Below are 23,955 nucleotides of genomic sequence, written 5' to 3' on the forward strand. Positions count from 1 at the left end.
ACTGGAGGTTCTTCTGTGAGTCATTTCCACCTAGACAGCAATCCAAGAGACGTGTTTGTATCCTTTTTCTGCATATGTAATAGCCTTCCTTATCAACACTAAATCATGGTGAAATCTTTCTACATAGACTTAAATCAGTAACTAAACTCAATATATCCTAAAACTCCCATTAAAACCACTTATTGTGGACTCTATTCCAACTCAAGGCAACCGAAAAAGTTGTCCCCCATATAGTTCTCAGTGGCAGATTTTTCAGCAGCAAATTGTAAATTCTTTCTTCTTCTGACATGCCTTCTGGGTCGATTCAAACATCCATACATCTGGTTAGAAGGTGAGTGTGTTAACTACTCCCATCACCCAGAGATTCTTCCAAAATGAAACTTTACGGTATTAGACTTCTCAGCATAAAAGACCATGAGCAAGTATTCAGGTATTTTGATAGTAACAAAGCAATATGACCACTATTTGCCTGATAAACAACCTGACTATAGTAAGTTTTCTAGTTAGAGGTGTTAAACATTAGGGTGAAAAAGCCTATATCTTGCACTCCATGTAACCTGTGTAATAGGTAGAAAGACACAGCCTTAACAACGATGCATGTTTTTCTCAGATTTTTAGCAAAGATCCCTTAGAAACATGTTGACACATATTAATGACTTAGAGATCTGACCGTCAAAATAAAATCACATCTATTCTAAACATCTTATAAAGGTCAAAAGTAGATAAATATTCTCTCGAGCCCTTGATTCCAAGATGACAAAGCAAAGCAAAAACAATGGCCATGCCAAAAAGGGCCATGTCCACGTGCAGCCTGTTTACTGCACAAACTGAGCCTGGCAATGTCCAAAGACAAGGCAATCAAAAAGTTTGTAACTTGAAAGATAGTAGAGGCAGCTGCCATCAGGGACATTTTTGAAGAGAGTGTCTTTGATGCATATGTGCTTTCAAAGCTCTGTGTAAAACTGTACTATTGTGTGAGTTGTGCCATTCACAGCAAGGTGGGGAGGAACCGTTCTTGTAAAGCCCAGAACAGAGAACCTGGATTTTGACCTGCAGGAGCTGTCCCAATACCTACCACCAAAGCCCATGTAAGGATCTGTTTCCTTAAAGACTGAAGAAAAACTCCTCTGAAAATAAAATGGAAATGATACTTTAAAAAAAAAGTAGATGCATAATGTTTCTTGCTTTACTACCAAGTAAGAAAAATGTACATAGTGATGGTTGATGTTATGGGTCAATGAGAGTAGGTTATAAATTCCACTGTTGTATGGTGGTTTTCCATTTGTAATATAATGTTATGGTTATTCTTTTTGTAGTATTATGCAATTTTATGTGTTTCAAAACCTTATCTGTATATACTAATAGAGTAGAGTTAGTGTGGAGTATATCTTGAGTGATAGGTTTACAATAGATTATGACTCTAATTGTATACTTAATCAAACGACACCTTTCTATATTGTAAGGGAAGTTTCCTTAAGGACGTTAATGGCATCCAAGATGAACAGATGGACACTCTAGAAGTCAGTCAGCCAGCTAGCTAGATAGAGACTTATTGTAGAAAAACCTTCCCTTCTCTGCAACCTACAACAATCTCTGGTTCTTGGGTCATGAGCTAGCAGCTTGCTCTGGACCTCATCAGTTTTCACATTTTTGAGCCTCCTATCTGCCATCTGACTTGTCAGTTTTGAGATTCACAAGAAGGTCAAATTTCCAACCATATGGCTGAGTAGACACCTCCAGACTCATGACTGAACCAAAGGAAATATTTTCCCAAACATCACCTTTGTAATTTCCTTGAGAGAAATCAATCATTTTCTCAAACTCTTTCTCTCTCCTCCAATTCTCTGTGTCTGTCTTCTTCAGTCTCTCTCAAATATACACAGACATACACATACTCAAACATACATATTTGAATATTTGATTGTTTTCTTTTCTCCTAGAGACTCAATGTAAGACAAGTTGACTTCTTCAGAATTAAATTATCAAACATAAAGCACTAAGAACTGGATAAATCGTTCTTAATTCTCTCAAACTGCATTCTCACAATTTCATAATAAAAAATATTATAGTATTCAACAAAGTCAGCAAATTAATTTGAAAATGGAGGCTAGTTAAATAAAAGTCTGTCTCACAAAGGTCATAGAGTAAAACCATGATCAGGTCATTTCATAAGAATTCTACAGTTATGTACTGCCGTTTACCAATGCAAGTAAATTACTGTTTCAAACAGACAAGAGACATCAAGAGGAGGAGTGGTGCTAGAGAAAGTTGTAAAAGCAGGCCTTTCACCAGCACACTCACTTGATGGGGAGATCATTTCACTTGTTGATTATGAAAGATTCCACTGTAAACCCATACATAGTGTTATGGCTGGTCCAACAAATCACAGTTTCACATCAGATCATGCTATTTCACCGATGACAAATGTACATTAAATACAGCTCAAATTTAGGGATCTCAGTCTTAAATAAGCTATCACTGTGTGCTTTTAGGAAAGGGACAATTATCACTCAGCAGATAAAAATAACCACATTTTTACAATAAAATATGTTAAATATTTATAATTTTATTGTTATATTATGAAAACTGTAAAAACTTATAGGTGTCGCTTTGATAAATGATGTTAACTAGTTTCCTAGTAGTTGTTTCTTTTCCTGTAAAATGGTCTATATATCTCTTATGCGTGATACCTAGAAATTGGAAATGGTGATTCCTTTAAATTAAAGCAGTTTGGCAAAAAAAGTATGAAAGAAACAGATGGCAAATATTTTCAAATATGGATCAATCTTGAGATTATTCCACAAAACACCTGATTAATTACTAGGAGTTTAGGTTTTTTCCCATATTCCTCCATGTTTTAAATTTAAAAAAAATATCAAAATAAATATTTTAATATGATCAAATAAAAAATGTAATATTCCTAAAATATGAAAACTATAAGAGCAATTTTACCAAAGATCAAATATAGCAAACAGATGACCATGAATAGTTCATACTCTCATAATTACCTCCTCTGTTATGTATTTTGTGAATTATATATGTAATTAATGTAAATATGTTTCTATATTTTGTAAGGTCAGCTTCAGATTAAACATAGAATAGTTTTAAATTTTTTAAGATATAAAACAATTTGTTTTTAATCCACTCTTCCTCCAGAAAGAAAGAACAGCTTTCCTACTGGGTCTTTTTCCTAGTTTTTTAAATCTCATCGCCATTGAGTCTGTTTTGCCTCAGAGCTGACCTTCCTGTGGTTTTCCAAGGCTGTAAGAGGTTGTCCAAGGCTGTAAATATCAGGAGAGATTTCCCATCTTCCTCCCATCGAATCATTCACTGGTGGATTCAACCCTTCAGAAAAGCATCGCCTTCATGTTAACAGTGCAACTCTCTATACAACATCATACAAAATTTTTGACACTGTAGAATATCATCTATTCCTGTTCTATTATTCAGTGTTATAGGTCAAATAGTAGTTCTTTTAATATTCGGTCAAACACCACACACTGAAACAGGACAAAGAACTGCAGATGCCTTCCTACTCTGCCAATTTAAAATGGTCGAGAGCTATTTTGCTTTATTGTTGTTGTTATGTCCCATTGAGTCAACTATGACTCATAGCAACCCTATGCACAATTATTTCTGAACTCTGCTCTACCCTAAGCCAGTCTTAGGATCTCTTACAACTTGCCACTATTGCCACAATCAAAGTGTCAGTCAATCTCATCTAGTGTCTTTTCCTCCTGCACTGACCCTCACTCCTTCCTAGCATGATGTCCTATGCCAAGGACTGGCAACATACCCAGAGTTTGTGAGACAGAGCTTCAAAATCCTTGTCAAAGGAACAAACTGGTCTCATCCTCTCTAGGACTGATCTTTCTATTCTCTTGTCAGTACATGGTTTTTCAATACTCTTCTCCAACATCACAACACAAAGGTATAAATTCTTCTTCTTTCCTCTTTGGTCATTGTCCAGTTCTCTGACGCATATAGCAAGTAATTGCAAGGATCATTGCCTGGATCAGGCACACCTTAGTCTCTAGACTGACATCAATGCTCTTTTGCACTCTAGAGAGATCCCTGACAGTAGGTTTTACTAATGTAATTTATCTTTTGATTTTTTGACTGTAGTTGCTAATAGTATAAATTGTCTGCAATTTTCCTATATGCAAAGAATGAATATAAAACCAAATCTACTTTGATCAATTAAATTTTGACTCACAGCAACCCTTCTTCATGTTTCCAAGGCTGTAAATTTTAAATGCAGGCTGCATTATCTTTCTCTCACAGAAAACTCCAAGGTTCAAATCACTGACGTTTTCTTTTTTCTTAAATTACTGTTAAGTCAGCAGCCTGACATATCAAGTATGCTTACACAAAAAGAATTTTTAAAAACTCAAAAAACAAAACACAAACACAAACAAAACATCAATACAACTCAGTGTCATTGAGTCAGAATTGACTCAGAGTCAATTATGTGAGTTTTCAGAGGCTGTAAATCACACAAGAGAAGTTTGCTCATCTTCCCCACAGAGTCACTGTTGTTATTGTCATGTGCCGTCGAGTCACTTGCGACTCATAGTGACCCTCTGTACAACATCCCTAAAACCTGCTCTATCCTGTGCCAATTGCACTGCCTCTGACACACCCATCCCGATTACCCCAGTCACTGAATCAATCCACCTCATAGAGGCCCTTCCCCTTCTGCGCTCTCCATCCACCCTCCCAAGCATGATGTCCGTCTCCAAGGACTGAGCTCTGCTTACATGACCAAAGTATGTCAGATGAAGCCTCAGAATCCATGCCTCCAAGGAGCCGCCCAGTTTAACCCTCTCCAGGATGAACCTGTTTGTTTTCTTAGCACTCAATACTCTTCTCTAACACCACAACTCAATAGTACACTGAAATAAGCAGACAGGTTCTGCCTTTGAGTCAGCAGTAAAAACCAGGCCACCAGAGCTACCTATATACAAACAGTAAGGAAATATATTTCTGATAAATGTTATCAGGCTATATCACATTTGAGTAGCTATATAATTTCCAGAAATAATTTTATGCTAGATTATACTAGTGAGATTATAATTGTTTAATTAGTCATGTTCTTAGAAAAATGATACAATTCTCTATTAAATTATCACCAGATATAATTGCTATGCAAAAATAGTCTATGTTGTCAAACTTAATATTCAAAAGAACACTACTTTGTAGTAAATCTAATTGAATTTAATGTTAATAGTCACATATACTCCTCACTGTATGGATGTACCTTTCTTAGAACAGAGTAAATTAACTCTAAAACAACATAAAATAAAACTTTTCATGCAACACAAGGAACCTCATATGAAAGCTAAGTTTATTTATTAGTAGGCTAAAACAATTTTACATCAGTTTTGAAGAATTTTAAGCATAAAAATCCTAGTTAATGATATTTTCTAAGATTTATCATATTAGAAGACAATTAGTAAACAATAACATGATTCTGGAGTACAGATTGTTAAGATAACCACATGGAGTTTGCTTCAGTTATACTCTTCATAAAGCAAATTATCACTTTAAATCTTTTGAGTTTCCATTTGTAACTTCTTTCATTTGTTTAAAGGGGGAAAGAATCTTTTTTCACACTGTAACTTACAGCTATACATATAGAGGAATTCTGGTGGTCTAGTGGCAAGAAGCTGTGGTGCAATTCTGAAGGCACTTGGTTTGAGACCACCAGCTGCTCCACAGGATAAAGATGGGCAATCTCCTCCTGTAAAACTACCTGCCTCTGAAAACCCACCTGAGGTCGCCTATGGGTCGGTTCCGACTTGACAGTTCAAACACACAAACACAAGTATAAAAGCATAGTAGCAAATGTCAGAACTTATAATTAATTTTCTATGCTATAAATCTCATATGCTAACAGTATATATGTCTACTAAAAAAGAATATCGAGTGTTTGTCTATAGTTATGTACTAGATGTTTATTCATAATACTTATTTTATAAAAATCAACAAATAAAATATAAAGGCTTATTTATTATAGTTTTGTTATTAACTCTATGAGAACAAAGTTTATATGCAGTACCTTTGGATATTGTTTGACAGGGATCAATACCCTTTCTGAGAGTTTTATGTTTTTGTTGCTGATGACGTCAAGATATTTCTTCTCTTCATCTTCCTTTTTTCCATCAGAACCTTGGAATTTTTCAATTTCTAAGAAGTCACAAGAAAAAGAAAACACACAAAAACTATAAGTGGAATAAAAAAGCAAACAAACACAAATTATTTTTCTTAATAAATACTGCTTTCAAGTCTATTAAGATTCAACTGACACTCCACTGATTTCCAAGACCTTAATCTTTACAGGTGGAGAATTTTCATCCTCAATTTTTCAGTGAGCAGTCTTACATATTGCAAACCCTACTACCTATTATGCTTACTATTAATGATTATGTTTTAATTAAGGTTTTTAAAAAGCTTAATGAACTTAAACAGCATCCTACTAACAGTTATGTGAATGTTGCTCTTTATCTAAGATTACTTGTGTCAATTAGAATCACAGTAAGTTTGAGCTTGAGTTTGTCTTCTGTGAAACAAAAGATAGAAGCAATTGTTGCCATCTTCCATTAATAAGAATCAGTAATATGCTGTGTGACTATTTAAATTATCCATAAAGAATAAATAGAAAAAATAATAGGAAAAAAGTTTTATTTTTACCAGAATTGTAAGAAAATGAGAATAATAGCACTCATTCTACTATCTAAAACACAGTAATAAATAAAAATATAATGACATTTTACGGGTTAACCAAATTTAAAGGCAATGAAAGAGGAGTCAGAAAAAAAATTCATATTCAAGATTTTGTAAAAATGTTCTCATTCATAATTGTTGTTGTTGTTGACTGCCATCAAGTCAAGCATGACTCATAGAAACACTATTGTTTCTCCAAGTTCATAGAGTTTCCAGAGGCATGTGATTTAGGAAGTGGATGCCACTCCTGCTTCCAAACTTGAATAAATCTGGGAGCTCCACCAAACACTGTCCATAATAGGTAGCCATTATGGTGTTTGGCACTCCTATAATTGGTCCATTATGGCATTATAACATGTGAGATCCAAATAACACAAGATTCAGTATCACAGCAAACCCAGATTATGTCATCAAAGCAAATTGACCAGAGGGCTGTATGACTTAGAACAACATTCCTCCAAAATAAAGCAACAAATGATTAAAATATAATCCCTTAGCCCCCCCCCTGAAGTTTTATTGACTCTAAACAAGAGGCTTAAATAAAAACAACCAAGAAAACTACACAAATCCTCAAACAAAACAAGAGCACCATCTTACAAAGTCTAGCCACTTCACCCAACTCAAAAATGGAGACTAGGGCCTGGCATTATATGTTGTTGTGAAGCGCCATCTACTGCCAACCCTATAAACAAAAAAAAAATTATTGTCCTTCCTCTGAGATCATATAATCTCCACAGGAATGTTTAAGAAGTGGATGTTACCCCTGCTTCCAAGGCTGTCTTAATCAGTGATTAAGATATTGTCAAACATGTGTAACCATTATGGCATTAGGTACACCATTTGGTAACATAGCAATCCAAAGTTACTTGAATACAGAGAAAGGACAGAGCAATGCTTTTAGGAGAATGTACATTTCAAAGACAATTAAAACCAGGCCCTTGGGCCAGAGGGCCCCGGGCCCAAATTAATTTTCAAAAACCCCAGACCTGCAAGCTGGGCTGCCAATGGCTTCAACAAGAGGCTTCCAGCCAACCAAAAACTCCAGAGCCAGTCTCAAGCCAAAGTAGATGAAAAAAACAAACTCACACCTCCAAGGCCACATGAGTTTCCAAAGAACCCAAAAGAATGTTCAAAGACTTAGGCCTGCATGCTGGACTCTCACTGGCTCCAACAAGAGGCTTCCAGCCAAACAAATGCTCCAGACCTAGTCCGAAGCCAACATAGAGAATAAAAGCAAACTCGCCCCTCCAGGGCCACATGAGCTTCCAAGGACAATCATTCATAATTATAAACATGAAATTATCCATGTAAATGGTCAAATGGAACTACTACTTTTGTCCTATGAGGATACTCTTTAAATACTTTTCATATTTATTCATACAATAATTTATATTTTTATAACTTATTCAACAAATATTTTTTAACACTTGGAGTTTGTTAACTCTTCTTCTGTCAGCATTGTTATGAACAGTCAGGGTTTTATTCAGTTGTGCATGGGATCACTCCAAGTCAGAGAGCTGTCTGCGTGGCACCTAACGACAATTTGAAGACACAGGATTTAAAACAGAAAAAATCTCCAGTTTTGTGGCATCTCTATTAAATGGGAAAAATGGAAAATTAGAAAAAATAAATATGTATAAACATATGCAAAACTCTCTTCCATTGTCATGGAGTCAGAATCAACTCATGGCTAACCTTGCATTGGGTTTCTGAAGCAGTAAATTATAAGGGGAGAGACAGCATCTTTCTTCCCAGAAGTTAGTATTGGATGCAGTCTTTTAGAGGTGTGACCTTTGGATTAACAGCACAGTTATATCCTGTGTCATCAGACTATGCTGCTATGTTCTGATTATGCAATAACATCTAGATATTTTTATTCATAGGTAGATAATATGACCAATAAAGCTATTAAGAATATAAAAGAAAATGGAGTCATGGGATGAGGCTATTACTTTACATTTAAAGCATGCTTCTTGAGCAAGAAACTTGGGTGATGAGAAAAGCACACCATAATAAGATTTAGAATTTAACAGCCAGAAAAAGGAAGTGTTTGACATCTTCTCAGAACAGTGAGAAGCAAAAAGTCTGCATGACTAGAGAATAAGTGAATGTGGGAAAATAGCTGGGTATGTAGTTATAGTAGATTTTATGTGAAAATTTGCAAGCTCTAGAAAGTTTTGTACTTTTTTCCTGTGAGTGTAGTGAGAAGTTGGAAGGTTCTTAGTGAAAGAAAGAAGAAGTTACATTTGTTCTGAAATGGTACAGATAACACTGGCAATACTTTGAATATCTGATCCCAAAAGAGGGCAAATAAACAAGAAAACCAACTTAAATTTGTCTCGATGATAAGTGATTTGATTTATACTAACATAGTAGAAACAGAAATGGTGTGAAAATTATGTATAATTATAGTAACTGTAGAATTTACTATATGAAAACTGTGCATTGGAAAATAATTGAAAACTTAATTTTACAAATTTCCTTTCAGGTCTACTGGACAGCTATTATTATAAAAAATAATCTGTAAATATTTTCTTTCTCCTTTCCCTTGCCCAAATTTACTGATATAAAATCCTACAAAGACATGAATGTAATAGAGGGTGTTTGTGTCTATTATAGAAAGAGCAAAAGCATTTCTCATATTTTTGTTTTCAATTGGTTTGCATACAATAATTTATTTTTATTGTGTTTCAGTCACGTACATTGTTGTTTTTGGGGTTTTTTCTTCGTTTGCCCTTCCCTCCTCCTCTCAAACTCTGTGACCCTGTGATTTACCCCTTTCCCCACTTGTCAGCTTCCCTGCCCCATCTCATCCCTCTTTGATATCCATATACATCTTACTGGTTATCTTTTTGTCTTTACAATAATGGCTCGGGTGGCCTAGTGGCAAGACTGTGCTGCAATGCCAAAGGTATGCAGTTAGAGGCCACCAACTTCTCCATGGAAGAAGGATTGGAAATCTCCTCTTCTGTGATTAACTGCCTCTGAAAACCCACCTGAGGGTCAGCTGTGGGTTGGTTCAGAATCTGGTACACAACAACAATCTTAAAAAGAATTTGTTTATATGCACCTCAGTTCACTCAGCATAATGTTCTCTAGTCTTTCCCATGTTATATAGAATTATGGTGATGTCTACATGACGTCTTGTTGCTGTTGTTCACTGCTACAAGCTAGACCCTCAATTCATGATAACCCAAGCACAATGGAATGAATGCTGTTGGGACAGCACCATCTCTATACAACTACTGTGGTCCACAGAGTTTTCATTAGGTGATTATTTTTTTTTTTGGAAGTAGATCATCAGGACATTCTTACTAGTCTATTCTGGTCTGGAAGCATCTCTGAAACCTGCTTACTGTTGTTGCTTCCACTGACATTTGGTAGTAACCGCCGATGAGGAAAACTGCTCATTCACATCAAATAAAATGACATTTTGGTATAATTACTTTTAAATGCCCAATGAAGAATAAATACTCTTGAGTTGTCATGCTGGAGAAGAGGGCTTAGCATACCATGAACCACCAAGAAAGCAAACAGGTCTGTCTTGGAGAGGATGAAACCAAGTTTCTCCATGGAGGGAAGGATTTTGAAGCTCCGCTTCACATATTTTGTGCATTTGACCAGGAAAGACTGATCCTTGGAAATGAAGATCATGCTCATAAGGGTGGAGGAACTCAGGAGGAGAGGACCCTGAATGAGATGGATTGACACTGTGACTGAGAAAATAAGTGCTTATGTGTCCAAGACAGTGAGATTTGCTCAGGATAGGACAGAGTTCGGAGCTATTCTGTATAGGGTTGCTATGAGTCATAGGTGACTTGATGAGACAGAACAATAAAAACAACGTATCTACGCATGCGTGTTGGAATCAGTGAGACTGGCTCAGGATAGGGCAGGATTCAGAGCTGTTGTACTTGGGGTCATTCTGAGTTGCAGGCGATTCAGCAGAACATAATAACAACAACTAGTAAAGGTAGGGAGAATGTGTTCTTAAGTGTCCTTAAGCTAACCACAATTCATAGCAATTCTATGAACAACATAGCAACACACTGGACACCATATCAATAGTGATCCTATGACTAACATATCAAAACCTATGAACGACATATTAAAACTGCCCCATCTTCACAATATCCATCATAATTAAACTTCCTGTTCTGTGTTTAATCATCTATTTCACAGTTTTTCTCTCACTGGCCCCAACATATCTTGCTCTACGAAATGGTACCATCTGACAAAATGCTCAAAGTACGGGCAAGGAAGTTTTCACTATCCTTGCCATTAGGAAACATTCTGGTTGTAGTCACTCAAGACAGATTTATATTTTGGCAGTCCAGAAAATACTCAATACTCTTTACCAACACCACAATGCAAAGGTAACTAATTCTTCATCAGTCTTTCTTATTCATCATCCAATTTTCAAATGAATAGGAAGTAATTGAAAATATCATGGTTGTGCTCTAGTGCACCTGTATCTTTAAAGTGACATTTTTATTTTAGCACTTTAAAGAGGTACTTGACAGTAGATCTTCCCATATCAACTTTTTAATGTTTCTTGAACATAAATGTTGATAGTGAATACAAATGAAATGAAATCCTTGTCAATTTCACTCTTTTCTCTATCAAGATGCTGCCTACTGGTTCCATTATGAGAGATTTTTATTTTCTTAATGTCAAAGTATAGTTCATATTGAAGGCTTTAACCTTTGAACTTCTTCAGGAATTGCTTAAAATATTGTTCCTTTCTGTAAACAGAGTTCTATCAGAGACATAACATAGGTTGTTGATAAGTCTTCCTCCAATTCTGATACCACATTTTTCTTCATATAGTTCAGCTCCTCAAATGATTTGCTCATTGTCCATAGTGAATACACATAGAGAAAGAGTGAAACTCTGATTATATCTTCCCAAATTTTATATCATATATTATTCCCTTGTGTTCAAATAACTTCTTCTTTGCCTGTAGATAGGGCTTAACACTTTAAAAAGCTGTGTAAAATTCTTTTTCTCTAGCATCTTTCCAAATATAATTTTACACAGCTTTTTAAAAAAAATCCTGATAACATTTTAGCTCATTATTTATTTGATCTGTGTGAAATTTGGAGCAATTTTTAAAAGTAGTAATACATCACTTACTCTGACTGCGCCTGAATGAAAGCTACACTGTGCAATTTTCACCAAGCTATTTACAAGAATTTTATCAGCCAAAATTCCTCTTAAAAGTATATAAAAAGAACCTGAACTTTTAGAAATAAGTTATACATAATATTTTAATAATTTGTACTGAGCATAACGGATTCTCACTTTCTTACTACAAATTACTAACAAGTAGCTTGAACTTGCTGAATAGCACTAGTTAGGCATTTCAATCCTTGTATAATTATTACATACAGTGTGCTGGCAACTGTGAAGGAAGAATATGTGGTACATTCTCTGATACTGACAATGAATCCTGCCATCATTGCCCTTTGGGTACATGCGTCTACCTCATATGTACTTCCTAGCTCAGAGGCTATATAGGGCAAATAGAAAAAGTCACTATATTCTCAATATATTGATGCCCCCCCCCCTTGTTACTGTCTCATAAAATAAAAAGAAATTTGCTTTAAATTGTTTGCTTTCTTCTGGCTGCCTCATGGTAAGGAGATAAACTGCAATACTGAAGGTATGCAATTCAAATCTACCAGGTGCTTCGGGGAAGAAAGATGGGCAATCCCTACAGACACAATTAATCCTTAATGGTAAAATTACCTCTAAAATAGGATTCTCAACAAGATGATCAAAGAAAAAAACCTTGTGTAATTGGGCCAAGAACACATAGAATTGTAATCTATTAGTAATGATGTTGTGGTTGTTATGTGCCGTCGAGTTGTTTGAGACTCAAAGCAACCATAAGTACAACAGTCCTAAGCTCTGTTCTGTCCTGTGCCAATCTCACTGTCTCTGACACACCCACCCTGATTACCCCATCACTGAATCAATCTACCTCATTGATGGTCTTCCCCTCCTGAGCTGTCCCTCCACCCTCCCAAGCATGATGTCCCTCTCCAAGAACTGGTCCCTCCTTGCAAAATTTCCAAAGTATGTCAGACCAAGCCTCAGAATCCTTGCCTCCAAGGAGCAGTCCAGTTTAACCCTCTCCAGGGTGAACCTCTTTGTTTTCTAATCAGCCCATGGTACATTCAATACTCTTCTCCAGCACCGCAGCTCAAAGGCATCAATTCTCCTTCTATCCTCCCTAGTCATTGTCCAACTCTCTGATGCATAACAACTGACTGCAAAAACTATGGCCTGTGTCAGGTGCACCTTAGTCTCCAGAGTAAAACCATTGCTCTTCAGTATTTTGGAGAGGTCCCTAATAGCAGAATTTCTCATTGCAATATGTCTTTTCATTTCCTGGCTGCTGGTGACAAGAGTATTGATTCTGGAGCCAAGGAAACTAAAGTTGTGAACAATCTTAATCTCTTCACCATCCATTCTGATGCTGCCAATTGGTCCAGTGGTGAAAATCTTTGTGTTCTTGATATTGAACCTCAATCTATATTGAAAGCTGCAGTCCTCCACCCTCTGCAGCAAGTGCTTCAGGTCCTCCTCATTGACGTATTTCAACTAACAGATTTTGCCCTGGATGTGCTTACCAAGCTGTGTCAAGAAATCTGGAGAGCAACCACTTGACCAACTGACTAGAAGAGATCTTTATCTGTTCCCATTCCAAAGAAGGGTGACCCAAAAGAGTGTGGAAACTATAGAATAATATCATTAATTTCATATGCAAGCAAGAGTCTACTGAAAATTATACAAAAACGACTGGAACAACACATCAGCAGAGAACTGCCAGAAGTCCACGCTGGGTTTAGAAGGGGTTGTGGTACTAGGGATATTGCATCTAATGCTAGATGGATCTTAGTTGAAAGTAGAGGAATACCTATCTGTGTTTCATTGATTATGCAAAGGCATTTGACTGTGTGGATCATAACAAATTGTGGCTGACTCTGAGAAGAATGGGAATCCCAGAACACTTGATTGTGCTAATGTGAAACCTATACTTGGACTAGGAGACAGTCATCAGAACAGAGCAAAGAAACACTGCATGGCTCAAAATTGGGAAGGGTATATTCCAGGGATGTGTCCTATCTCCATACCTTTTCAACCTATATGCAGAACAGATTATCCGGGAGGCTGGGCTCTATGAGGAGAAATGTGGGATCAAGATTGGTGGAAGATCTACCAAGAATCTGCGTTATGCAGATGACAAAACCCTGTGTAGCATTGATAGACAGTGAAAAATCTATAATGTTGGAAGAAATAAAACAAAATAAGCAAGACAAAAAATATCTTTTTAAAGGATAAAAGCATGCCTGAGCAGGAAGAGGGTTGATTGATGTCTTCTAGAAAAGCCCTAATAAACAGCAAAGTTAGGAAACTATACTAGTCAAATACTTTATTTTTACAGAACTTTCTACACTCAATATTAAGATAAGACACAGATTGTATCTCATAAAAATATTTTAAGGAAAATTTTAAAAAAATAATTAAACTATACAGACAGATAATGAAGACAGACAGAAATAAAAGACCATTAAAAGTGTAAATATTAAAATATATAATTAAAAAATGCCTAGAATGTAAAAGACTACAGAAACTATAAAGAAATAGCATTCATCAGGAATAGGAATAAAAGGTAAAAAGAAAACACTAAAGAATTTTTAAAGAATTATTTTATTTGAAGAATAGAACAGGAAAAATACAATTAAATCATCGAGAATAGTATAGAATATAATAATAATAAATGACAAAAATAATAACTAATAACGGGGGGAATAAACAAGATTTACAATACAGTTAAAAAGAAAATATAAAAGAATCTGAGAAAAAATGACAAATATTGAAGATAGGTCAGAAATACTGAATACATATATAAGTGAAGTTTTAAAACACTGGAAAAATAAAACAATACTAAAAAGTAAAATTCAAATAGATGTATATTTACGAAATTAATAAATAACGCAGTTACTCAATATGGGTAACGAGTGAGATGTGATTATCTCAGGTCTGAGACATACAGAGGTGGAGGAAGAAGGAAAGGTGACTTAGAGAGTTGTGGACAATAAAAAAAGTAATCACATATATGAGCCAATTGATAGTATCATGATAGAGGGTGAAAAGATTAAGATTGTTAACAGCTTCAGTTTGCTTGGCTCCACAATCAACACTCTTGGTATCAGCAGCCAGGATGTTCAAAAATCAATTGCACTGCAAAAGTCTGCTATCGGAGACCTCTCCAAAGTACTGAAGAGCAGTGATGTCAGTCTGGAGACTAAGGTGTGTCTAATTCAGGCCATGTTTTTTTTTCAGTTACTTGTTATGTGTCAGAAAGGTGGACAATGACAATGGAAGATAGAAGGAGAATTGATGCTTTTGAGCTGTGGTGTTGGAGAAGAGTATTGAATATACCATGGACTGCTAGGAGAACAAACAGGTTTGTTCTGAAGAGGGTAATACCAGCTTTCTCCTTGAAAGGAAGGATTCTGAAGCTTCTTCTGACATACTTTGGACATGTTGCAAGAGGGATCAGTCCTTGGAAAGGGACATCACACTTCGGGGAGATGGACATGTATGTACGTATTTATGTATACATATATACTAATCTTAACACCAGCAGTCAGAAAATCAAAAGATGAACTGCATTTGGAAAATCTGCTGTCATGGACCTTTCCAGTGTGCTGAAGAGCAACAACATCAATCTAGATACAAAATTATGCCTTATCCAGGTCATGCTCTTCTCAATTATTTGTTATGCTTCAAGAGAGTTGGACAACGACAAAGGATGAGTGAAGAATAGATGCCTTTGAGTTGTGGTGCTGGACAAGATGCTTGAACATACCATGGACTGCCAAGAAAATAAATCGGTTTGTCTTGGAGAGGGTGAGCCAAGTCTCTTCTTGGGGGATAGGATTTTGAAGCTCTGCCTTACTTATTTTGGGCACATGGCCAGGAGAGATCAGTTCTTGGAGAAGGACATCATTCTCAGAAGGGTAAATGGACAGTGCAGGAGAGAAAGACCCCAGATGAGACGGATTGATACAGTAGCTGGGGTAATGGCGGCTAGTGTGTCGGAATTAGAGAGAGTGGCGCAGGACAGGGAAGGGTTCAGAGCTGCTGTACACAGGGTGGCTATGCATCACAGGTGACTCAACAGCACATAACAACAACAACAACACATTATGACAGGTTTGGAAGCAGGAGTGGCATCCACGTCCTAAACAACATGCCTTCGGACGCTCTATGAACTTTGATATATGTTGATAGATGTACGGGGACTTCAGGCCTTTTGTTCACAGTCACTATGAGTCATGCTCAACTAGAAGCAATCAAAAACAACAGCAATATATACTATTTGTTTTTAATTATACAAACATATGTGTATGAATCAAAAGAAAATATAGCTAACATTGAGAAAAATGAGAACGCTAGAATACTTTATTGTGCTTATGTAAAATCTATACACAAACCAAAATGCAGACATCTTCACAGAACAAGGAAGCACTGCATGGCTTAACACCAAGGAAAGTCCATGTCCGCCTGTGCCAGGACCTACCCAAAGCACCAATATTACAGGAGAGTATAGAGGAAATGAGTGCACAGAAGCAGCCTGTGGTCTGAGTCACCTTACCAGGGTTGGCTGGAGGAGGAAAAAGGAGGTGATGATGTGGCGAGGAGGAATATCTAGACAGTATACCAGCAGGGCCAAAGGAGAGTAAGACCAACAATGAATTGACAGCTGTGTAATGGGGAAGGTCTTTTATCTATTCTTTTGGACAAAATGTTTGTCTTTCAGATATTGTTCTAAAGCTGAGCATCCAAACTAAGACAGGCTAGGGAGGAGGATTGGCCATTTTTTCTCAAAGAACAGGACGTTAAAAACCCTATGTACAATAGAGCACACACAAATTAGGCTAGCAGATATGGAGCCAGGGACTGAGCCTTTATAAAGGAGGAGGTACAGCTGCAAACAGACACTAGTGACTATAACATGGAATGTAAGAAGTATAACTGAAGGAATCCTGGACATTGTTGAAGAAGAAATGAACAGTATAAATACACAATTGGCATTGGCAGAATGCAATGGAGTGCCACGAGACATTTTGAAGCAGGCAATCATATAATCTACTACATGGGAAACGAAAAGGTGAGAAAAAGCAGGGCTGCATTCATAGTTAAAAAGACAATTACTAGATCTATCTTGAAGTACAATGTTGGGAGCAACCAGTTAATATCCATTACCATGTAAGGAAGACCTGTTATTCAAATATTCAACTATTTACTATATTTCAAATATTCAGACCAACAGCCAGAACCAAAGAGGGGCAAACAGATGATTTCTACCAACTTTTGCAGTCAGAAATCAAACATGCAACCAAGATGTATTAATAATAGTGAGTAACCAGAATGCAAAAGCTGGGAACAGGGAAGAAGGATAGGAGTTGGAATACATGAACTTAGTGACAGAAGGAATTTTGTACAATCAACTATTTATTGCAAATACCTATATAATAAAACAGATAGTGTTATATACATAAAGGCATATTAACAAATTAGCTTGACTAGATAAGTGGAAAGAATCATTGGAGATGCTCAATATCAGCTGTGAAAACTAGGTCAAATGATGACTGTGGCACAGACTATTAACTACTCATATGGAAGTTCAACTGAAGCTAGAAAATAAAATCATATTCACATTGTGGTTTTGATTTGCATCTCTCTTATTGCCAGTGATTTTGAGCATTTCTTCATGTGTCTGTTTGCCATTCTAATATCATCCTCTGTGAAAATTCTTTCCATGTTTTTTGTCTACTTTGTTATTGGGTTATCAGTACGTTTTAAAATTTTTTTAATTATGAATTTTATGTGGAGGCCCAGGAGTACTCTGTCAACTTTTGTTATGAGACACTTGTCTGAGATGGTATTACCAAATATTTGTTCCCAGTCTGTAGATTTTCTTTTCACCATGTTGGAAAACGTTTTTGATGTGCATAAAGATTTAATCTTTAGAAGGTCCCAAGCATCAATTTTATCTATTTCACTCCAGTAAGAGTGGTAAAGTTTAATGGGACAGCAATTAATAGATGTTGGACAGGATGTGGTGAGAAAGGACCTCTTATACATTGTTGGTGGGATTGTAAATGGTACAACCATTCTGGAAGGCAGTTTGGTGCTTCCTTAAAAAGCTGATGATAGAAATTCCATATGACGTAGCTATTCCACTACTTGGAATATATCCTAAAAATATCAGAACTGAGGCCCACACTGAGATTTGTACACAAATGTTCATAGCAACATTATTCACCATCGCAAGAACATGGAAACAGCCCAAATGTCCACCCACAAATGAATGGATTGAGAAATTATGGTACATTGCACAATGAAATACTATGCAGCACACAGAAGCAATAATGTGAAACTTATACTTGAACCAAAAGGCAGTCGTCAGAACAGAGGAAGGAAACACTGCATGGTTCAAAATTGGGAAGGGCGTATGCCAGGGATGTGTCCTGTCTCCATACTTTTTCAACCTGCATGCAGAAAAGATCATCCGGGAGGCTGGGATCTATGAGGAGAAATGTGGCATCAGGATTGGTGGAAGACCTATCAACAATCTGCGTTATCCAGATGACACAACCCTGCTTGCTGAAACTGAGGAGGACCTGAGGCACTTGCTGCTGAGGGTCAGGGACTGCAGCCTTCAGTATGGATTGAGGCTCAATGTCAAGAAGACAAAGATTCTCACTACTGAACCAATTGGCAGCATCAGGATGGATGGTGAAGAAATTGAGATTGTTCACAGCTTTAGTCTGCTTGGATCCACAATAAACACTCTTGGTACCAGCAGCCAGGAAATTAGAAGACGTATTACCATGAGAAAGGCTGCTGTTAGGGACCTCTCTAAAGTACTCAACAGCAACGGTGTGTCTCTCGAGACTAAGGTGCATCTGTAACAGGCCATGGTCTTTGCAATCACTTGTTATGTGTCAGATAGCTGGACAATGACCAGGGAGGACAGAAGGAGAATTGATGCTTTTGAGCTCTGGTGTTGAAGAAGAGTGCTGAGAGTGCCATGGACTGTAAAGAAAACAAACAGATTCATCCTGGAGAGGGTTAAAGTGGGCTGCTCCTTGGAGGCAAGGTTTCTGAGGCTTCGTCTGACATACTTTGGTCATGTGGTAAGGAGAGGGACATCATGCTTGGGAGGGTGGAGGGCAGGCATAGAAGGGGAAGGCCCTCTGAGAGATGGATTGATTCGGTGACTGCGGCAATCGGGATGAGTGTGTCGGAGACAGTGAGATTGGCACAGGACATAGCAGAGTTTAGAGATGTTGTATATAGAGTCGCTATGAGTTACAAGTGACTCAATGGCACACAACAACAACAATTACCTAACTTGGGATGGCCTGGAGAGCATTATGCTGAGTGAACTAACTCAGTCCCACAAGGATAAATATTGTATAAGACCAGTATGGTAAAATGAGTAGAAGTATCCAGGAGGGGTGGGGGAGGCTGGAAGCAAAGGAAAGTGGAGGTGCAGGGGGCAGAGGAGAATTAATCATTGGGTTGTACAATTTTGGGGGGGAGTGAGAGAAATTGAAATAATTTGTTCAAATTTGTATTATAATTTTATAAATAAACTAATGAAAAGAAAGAAATAAAAATGTAAAAAAATATCATATTTACAATCCTTCCTGAATATAAAAACCATCTTAGAAACAGGTTTGTGGCCTTAAACACTAATAAATGAAGACCATACATGTTTTAACTTCTGAGCAATTTTATCCCTTTAACTTTTCTGACTCCAGCTCTTTGCACATTTCTGAGCTATGGAACGTTATCAAGAATTTCATCCTTGAAGAAAGCAAAAAGTCCTTACAAAGACAGAGGAGGAACAAAACACCAAGAAGGATGTCAGAAGAGACTCTGCATATTGCACTAGAGTGCCAATCAGCCAAAGGAAAGGGAAGAAATCAAGATGTTAAAGAGATGAAAAGAAGCTTGGGAAGACAAAGCAAGGTATTACAATGAAATGTGCAAAGACCTGGACTCAGAAAATCAGAAAGGATGAAGTTGCCCAGCAGTTAAAACTTTCAGTCAAACTGAAAGAACTAAAGAAGACATTCAGGCCTCAAGTTGTAATACTTAAGCTTGGCTTTACAATCAACACTCTTGGTATCAGCAGCCAGGAAATCAAGAGATGAATTGCACTGGAAAATACAGCTGTCAGAGACCTCTCCGGAGTATTGAAAAGCAATGACGTTAGTCTGGAGACTTGATTGAGGCTATGGTCTTTGCAAATGCTTGCTATGCATCAGAGAGCTGAACAATGACTAGGGGATGACAGAAAGAGAATTGATGCCTTTGCGCTGTGGTGATGAAAAAGAGTGTTGAATATACCATGGACTGCTAGGGGAACAAACAGGTTCATCCTAGAGAGGGTGATGCTTTGTGGAGGTAAGGATTCTGAGGATTTTTCTGACATAATTTAGGCATATTGCAAGGAAAGACTAGTGCTTGGAGAGAGACATCATGCTTGGGAGGGTGGAGGGATGGAGAAAGAGAGGGAGACCATGGATGAGATGGATTGATACAGTGACTGTGATAAAGAGTATAGGTGTATCAGAGACAGTAATGTTGGCACAGGATAGAGCAGGTTTCAGGGCTGTTGTGCACAGGGTCGCTATGAATTGCAAGAGATTCGAAAGCAAGCTGTTCTGAAAGAAGTGGCAAAAAACAAGGCTGCAAGAATTGATGTAATATCATTTGACATATTTCAACAAACAGATGCAGCCATGGATGTGCCCCTAAGCTGTGCCAAGGGCAACTACCTGGCCAACTAACTGGAAGAGAATTGTATTTATTTCCATTTAAAAAAAAAGACAGTTTGACAGAATGTGGAGATTATCAAACAATATCAGAAATATCACACACAAGTAAAATCATGCTCAAGATTATTCAAAAAAACCACAAAAAATCTGCAATAGCACAAACAGAACTGTCAAAAGTGCAAGGTGAGTTTAGAAGAGGTCACTGCATTAGAGAGATTGTAGCCAATGTCAGATGGATCTTGGCTGAAAATAGAAAGTACCAAAGGAAAAGATATCATTTCATTGACTATGGAAAGGCATTTGACTGTGTGAATCACAATAAATTGTAGCTAATCTCAAAAAGAATGGGAATCCCAGAAAACCTAATTATGCCCATACAAAATCTATATTTGAACCAGGAAACAGCAGGCAGAGCAGAGCAAGGAAAAACTGCACAGTTCAAAATGAGGAAAAGAGAGTATCAAGGATATATCCCATCTCTATATCTTTTGAATCCATATGTGAAAGAGATCACTCGAGAGTGGACATTATGAAGAAGAATGTGGCATCACGATTGGAGGAAGACTCATCAACAACCTGCATTACACAGATGACACAACCTCTCTTGCCAAAATCAGGAGAAACTGAAGTGTTGGCTGAAGAAGGTCAAGGACAACAGTCTCCAATATGGATTGAAGTTCAAAAATAAGAAAAATATTCTCACCACTGGGCCAATTCATAGAACCAAGAAAGTTGGAAAATAAATTGAGATTATTAACAATTTCAATTCGCTGAGTTCCATAATCAATATTTATGGCAGCAGTAGATACTAAACAGTTGAATAGAAGATTTCAAAAAGCAGCACGGGATGACAAAGTAAAATATTACAATGAAATCTGTAAGGAGTTGGAGTCAGAAAATCAAAAGGGCCGAACTCGCTCAGCATTTCTTATGCTCAAGGAACTGAAGAACAAATTAAAACCTCGAGTTGCTATAATCAAGGATGCTTTAGGCAGAATATTAAATGATCCAGGAAGTATTGAAAGAAGATGGAAAGAATATACTGAGTCACTGTATCCAAAAGAATTGGCAGACAGAAGAATTTCATGAAACCACATATGAGCAAGAGCCTATTGTGATGAATAAAGAAGTTCAAGCTACTTTGAAGGAAATAGCAAAAAATAAGGCCCCAGGAATAAATGGTATATCAATTGACATATTTCAGCTAGCCGCTGCTGCCCTGGAAATGCTCATCAAGTTGTGCCAAGAAATCTGGAAAACAACCACCTGGCCAACTGACTGGAAGAGATCTATATTTGTTCCCATCCCAAAGAAGGGTGACCCAACAGAGTGTGGAAACTATAGAATAATATCATTAATTTTATATGCAAGAAAGATTCTACTGAAGATTATCCAAAAATGACTGGAACAACACATCAGCAGAGAACTGCCAGAAGTCCAGGCTGGGTTTAGAAGGGGGTCGTGGTACTAGGGATATGGCAGCTAATGTTAGATGGATCTTGGCTGAAAGCAGGGATACCAAAGGAATGTCTATCTGTGTTTCATTGACTATGCAAAGGCATTTGACTGTGTGGATCATAACAAACTGTGGGTGACTCTGAGAAGAATGGGAATCAAAGAACACTTGATCTTGCTAATGAGAAACCTATACTTGGACCAAGAGGCAGTCATCAGAACAGAGTGAAGGGCGTATGCCAGGGATGTGTCCTGTCTCCATACCTTTTCAACCTGTATGCAGAACAGATTATCTGGGAGGCTGGACTCTATGAGGTGAAATGTGGGATCAAGATTGGTGGAAGATCTATCAACATACTGCAATATAGAGATGATACAACCCTGCTTGCTGAAACTGAGGAGGACCTGAAGTGCTTCCTGCAGAGGGTCAAGGAATGCAGCCTCCAATATTGATTGAAGCTCAATGTCAAGAATACAGATTCTCACCACTGAGCCAATTGGCAGTATCAGGATCAATCGTGAAGAGATTGAGATCATTGACAGCTTCAACGTTTGCTCGGCTCCACAGTCAACACTCTCGGCACCAGCATCCAGGAAATTAGAAGACGCATTGCCATGGGAAAGTCTGCCGTTAGGGACCTCGCCAAAGTACTGAAAGCAATGGTATCTCTTTGGAGACTAAGGTGCATCTGATACAGGCCAGGGTCTTTGCTAACACTTGTTATGCATCAGAGAGTTCGACAATGACTAAGGAGGGTAGAAGAAGAATTGATGCTTTTGAGCTGTGGTGCTGGAGAAGAGTATTGAGGGTACCATGGACTACTAGGAAAACAGATTCATCCTGGAAAGGGTCAAACCAGGCTGCTCCTTGGAGGCTAGGATTCTAAGGCTCCGTCTAACATACTTTGGACATGTTGCAAGGAGGGACAGATACTTGGAGAGGGACATCGTGCTTGGTAGGGTAAAGGGACAGCGCAGACGGGGAAGACTCCCTATAAGGTGAATTGATTCAGTGATTGCGGTAATTGGGATGGGTGTTTTGGAGACGGTGCGATTGGTACAGGACAGGGCAGAGTTTAAGGATGTTGTACATAGGGTCGCTATGAGTCTCAAGTGATTCAATGGCCCATAACAACAACAACAACAGTTATGGAATTAAAAATATAAACTGTATTAGGTGAATTTGCTGCCAGAGACCTCTCCATAATACTGAAGAGTACCAATCTCAGTCTAGAGACCAAGGTGTGCCTGACCCAGGTCATGGTCTTTGCAATTACTTGCTATGCATCAGAGTGCTGAACAGTGAATAAGAATGGTAGAAGGAGAATTGATGCCTTTGAGTTATGGTGCTAAGGAAGAGCACTGAATATACTCTACAGACTGTCCACAGAACAAACCAGTCTGTTCTGGAAATGTTGAAACCAAGTTGCTCCTTGGAAGCAAGGATTTTGAATCTCCATCCCACATACCTTGGGCATGTTACAAGGAGGAACCAGTTCTTTGAGACAGACATCATACTTAGATAAGTGGAGGGACAGAGCAGGAGATGAAGACCTTGAATGAGATGGATTGACATAGTAACAGGGGCAAAGGGAGCACTAGTGTAGAAAGTGGGACTGGCTTAGGATAGAATAGAGTTCAAAGCTCTTGTGTATAGACACACTATGAGTAACAGGTGATTTGATCACACATAACAACAAAAATATAGTCTGTCACAACAAAAAATCTGTATTTTGAATGAATAATTCAAGAGACTGGATTATAAGGGAGCTCTGGTGGCCTAGTGGTAAGACCCTGCACTGCAATCCCAGAGGTATGCGGTTCAAATCCACCAGATGCTCTGCTGGAGAAGGAGGGGCAATCTCCTCCTGTACCTGTCAGATCTGATTTGACAGTACAC

At 37.7% G+C, this 23,955-nt stretch overlaps 1 protein-coding gene across 1 annotated transcript in view; it reads right to left on the minus strand.

Moving 5' to 3' along the window:
- Positions 1–23,955, minus strand: part of KHDRBS2 (KH domain containing, RNA binding, signal transduction associated 2) — a 1,025,883-nt gene that overhangs the window by 832,367 nt on the left and 169,561 nt on the right. The window contains exon 2 of the mRNA XM_006893149.1: positions 6,062–6,189. Within this exon, the coding sequence (XP_006893211.1) occupies positions 6,062–6,189 (128 nt within the window). The remainder of the gene's footprint in view (positions 1–6,061; positions 6,190–23,955) is intronic.

Source organism: Elephantulus edwardii, unplaced genomic scaffold (genome assembly GCF_000299155.1).
Source record: "Elephantulus edwardii isolate Elephantulus edwardi_28Jun2011 unplaced genomic scaffold, EleEdw1.0 scaffold00124, whole genome shotgun sequence".
NCBI lineage: Eukaryota > Metazoa > Chordata > Mammalia > Macroscelidea > Macroscelididae > Elephantulus > Elephantulus edwardii.